The sequence below is a fragment of the Echinops telfairi genome, unplaced genomic scaffold, assembly GCF_000313985.2.
Source record: "Echinops telfairi isolate 266 unplaced genomic scaffold, ASM31398v2 ScPeMD7_443;HRSCAF=831, whole genome shotgun sequence".
Taxonomy (NCBI): Eukaryota; Metazoa; Chordata; class Mammalia; order Afrosoricida; family Tenrecidae; genus Echinops; species Echinops telfairi.
This window is the reverse complement of record NW_022104341.1, coordinates 83,411,515-83,414,998: the sequence shown is the minus strand read 5'-3', so window position 1 is coordinate 83,414,998 and position 3,484 is coordinate 83,411,515. Positions and strand designations below refer to the sequence as shown.

Sequence of the window (3,484 nt, the reverse complement as noted above, 5' to 3'; positions counted from 1 at the left end):
GAGAGAGAGAGAGAGAGAGAGAGAGAGAACAGCACAGAGTGTAAAAAGAACTTTTTAAAAAGAATTCTAAAATATATATATATATATAATAAAATAAAAAGAATTCTAAGTCCCTTGAAATGCAACCATTCTTTTTAATGTGCGCTCTTCTTTTTTCAATAAATCATTTTACTAGGGGCTCTTACAGCTCTTATAACAAACCAGACATCAATCGTATCAAGCACATTTGGGTTTTTTTGCACATTTGTACATACGTTGCCTTCATCATTTCCAAAATATTTTCTTTAGAAATGCAGCCATTCTTATTGATCTTGAACTTTGTGTACTTTTTGGTTAAAAATATTTAGTTTAATTATGGGCAGTTCAAATTGCTCTGCCTACCAGAGAAATCCTTTTCGTTGGATGACTCTCAAATACTATACAGTCCTGCAGAATACAGGGCAGAGCAAGCTTACAGCATCACCTCTTATGGCTCTGGCCTTTAAACTTTGCTAAACTTCTCCTAGGCCAGGAGTCTATGGAACTACTTCTCTTAAATGCTACGCCACAAGAGGTACTCCAGAGCTAGTTCCAGTTCTTTTGCTGGATGACTAGATGTCTCTTTTATGCTCAAGGGTATGAAAGAGTATGTAAAATATTGGTACCAATCTAGGACATTAGATATTTTTGTATTTTTTAATAGCTGAACTGAATATATGTATGAGATTATCTGTAACAAAAATTCTTGGAAATTTAACTGCTTATTCAAAATTTAAAAGATTTGATAATGTGTGTCAGTCATCCTCCAAAGATGGCTGTATTTATGTCTTACCTACAGTGTTCCATGAACTAGTACCCCATATTCCGCGTATTCTCACCAGAACTGAGTATTATCTGTGTGAGTATGATAGGTACAATAATGGCACTTGTGATTATAATTTTGGCTTTGGTTTACCTTTGGCTTCAATTCTCTGGCCACTTCCAATTAGGCAGTCGCTGATGTCAGCTCCCTTCTCGATCACAGCATTGTTGCAGATGACACTGCCCTCGATTCTGCTTCTGTAACACAGTAACCAAGTTAGGGAATGTCCAGCGCTCTCCTCACCTGCCTCACTAGGGATTCTGGCTCCCTCCAAGGCCAGGAATAACTGGTCAGTTCAATTGAAGTCTACAGTTTTAAGTTATCATTAGAAGACAAAATAGCTCAGGTAGACCAAGAAAGACCCAGATTTAGATATGTCCAGAATTGGAATACATTCATAATGATCTTTTCCCCAAGGCCTGAAATCAGCAGACAGAGTGAGTCCCACTCTTAGCAAGCCTATGGAACCTAAGATAACTGCTCCATATGTTTTCCAAGGCTATAAATCTCTACAGAAGCAGAGTCTCATCCTTTCCTTGCATTGTGCCTGGTTAGCTTGAATCATTCAACCACTCGCCTTTCATTTAGTAGCTGAACACTTAACCCAGTGTGCCACCAAGGCTCCTTAGCTCAGACCAAATTCCAACCAACATGTCTTCCTTTGGTCTGGGCAAGATGGGGTTTCCTGCCTCTCATCTGAGAATATATATCACATTTCATTTTAGCCTCACATCCTATGAATCTTCCTAGGAGTTAACTATGGAATCAGGAGCTCCACCATTTTTACCAAAGACTGGTTAATCAAAACCATACTCATTTAGGGAGAAAAAAAAAAAAAGACATTAAAAAAAACCCACCCCAGCTCCGGAAACACAGGGAATCCAGGACCAGTGGTGAGAGTATCCATACCAGGAGGGTGGGGAGAAGGTACGGTAGAAAGGGGGAACTGATTAAAAGGATCTACATATAACCCACGCCCTGGGGATCAGACAACAGAAAAGTGGGTGAAAGGAGATGTGGGACAGTATAAGATATGACAAAATAATAATAATTTGTAAATGATCAAGGGTTCATGAGGGAGGGGTGGGCGGGGAGGGAGGAGAAAAATGAGGAGCTGATACCAAGGGCTCAAGTAGAAAGCAAATGTTTTGAGAATGATGATGGCAACAAATGTACAAATGTGCTTGACACATGGATATATGTATGGATTATGTTAAGAATTGTATGAGTCCCCAATAAAATGATTAAAAAACAAACAAACAAAAAACCAGCTCCATTCTACAAAATACTACTGCAGACTGAGCAATTGAATTGTATGCTATGTGAATTATATGCCAATAAAATTGTTGGGGCAAAAGACTACCACAGAACCTGAAGTTACCTTCTTAAGAACAGGATCAATGTCTCTTAGTATTTGAATGAGCATAAACAGCATCTTCCTGGCTCTTGAAGTATGGTGGGTGGAAGTAAATGCTGTTTTGAAAATCATTGCTAGCATTTATTGTGCACTTACTCTATACCGCATACTTTATATATTAAATATGAGGTTAAATCAGAAAATACTGCCATCAAGGCTCCAGTTCATATATGCATAAGTTTATTCCAAACAAAATGTGTTTAAACATGTCTCTGCAATCATTGGTAAAGGTATGAAAACTTCTTAGCCATTCCTTGAGGAAATGTGTGTCTGGGGGAACTCAGGATGATAGTTTGGGGAGACATCAAGGTCAGCTGACACAACGTAGTCCAGAAACACAATGCTCCATATCCTACTTTAGTGAGTTGTGACTAGGGTCTAAAGAGCTGGTTTAAAATTTTTTTTAAAAAGCTTGTGAGTGGCCACTTAAGGCTCTCTCTGAGAGCAAATACGTGTGAAGAAAACCAAAGGTGCAAGGAAACAATCCAAGACTAATGACATTAATCTAAGATATCAACTCCAGTCTCCATGACCCTGAGACCAGAATTAGTTGATGCCTAGCTACTACTGCCAACAGCTCTGAAAGGGATCAAGATTGGAGGCCTGAGAGTGGGAGAAAAATATGAATGAAACTCAATTCATAAAAAATACAGGCTTACTGGTCTAAAGGAGACTGGTGGAACCTTCAAGACGATTTTACAGGCCAGGAACTGAACTCATACCATGGCCCAACTTTTAGCCAAACAAGTGACAGGCCTGCTTGGTGAATAATACCACAGAGGTGGCTATCCTTAAAAGAATTAACCACAGAGAGAAAAAAACCCATAAATATAGTTTAGAAGGCAGGAAGGAATAAGCAAGGACAAATGGAAATGATAAACTGAGGGAGAAAGTGGTTGAGAGTATTGTTACATTGTGGGATTGCAAGCAATGTCACAAAATGTGTATTAATTATTGCATACAAAAAAAACTTGCCGGAGTGGGGGGGGGAGGGAAAGATGGGGGTTGTCAACCAACCCAGGGACAAGGGAACAACAAGTGATCTAAAATTGATCGCAAGAAGGGTATAGGATGCCTGGTGGGGCTTGATCAAAGGTAGTCTAGTCAAGAAGAATTACTGAAAGCTGAATGAAGGTTGAACATAACAGTGGGACAAGAAGCAAGAACTAGGAGGCAAAGGACATTTAGAGAGGTCTAAATACAGGCATGTAGAAATGTAAATATAT

The 3,484-nt window shown here is 39.1% G+C and overlaps 1 protein-coding gene across 5 annotated transcripts in view; it reads right to left on the bottom strand.

Moving 5' to 3' along the window:
• The window catches only part of EIF2B3 (eukaryotic translation initiation factor 2B subunit gamma), a 147,063-nt gene that overhangs the window by 15,392 nt on the left and 128,187 nt on the right, over positions 1 to 3,484 (bottom strand). For all 5 annotated transcript variants that reach the window (XM_045292130.1, XM_045292128.1, XM_045292129.1 and 2 more), the window contains one exon: positions 935 to 1,038. In XM_045292130.1, coding sequence (XP_045148065.1) covers positions 935 to 1,038 — 104 coding nt within the window. The remainder of the gene's footprint in view (positions 1 to 934; positions 1,039 to 3,484) is intronic.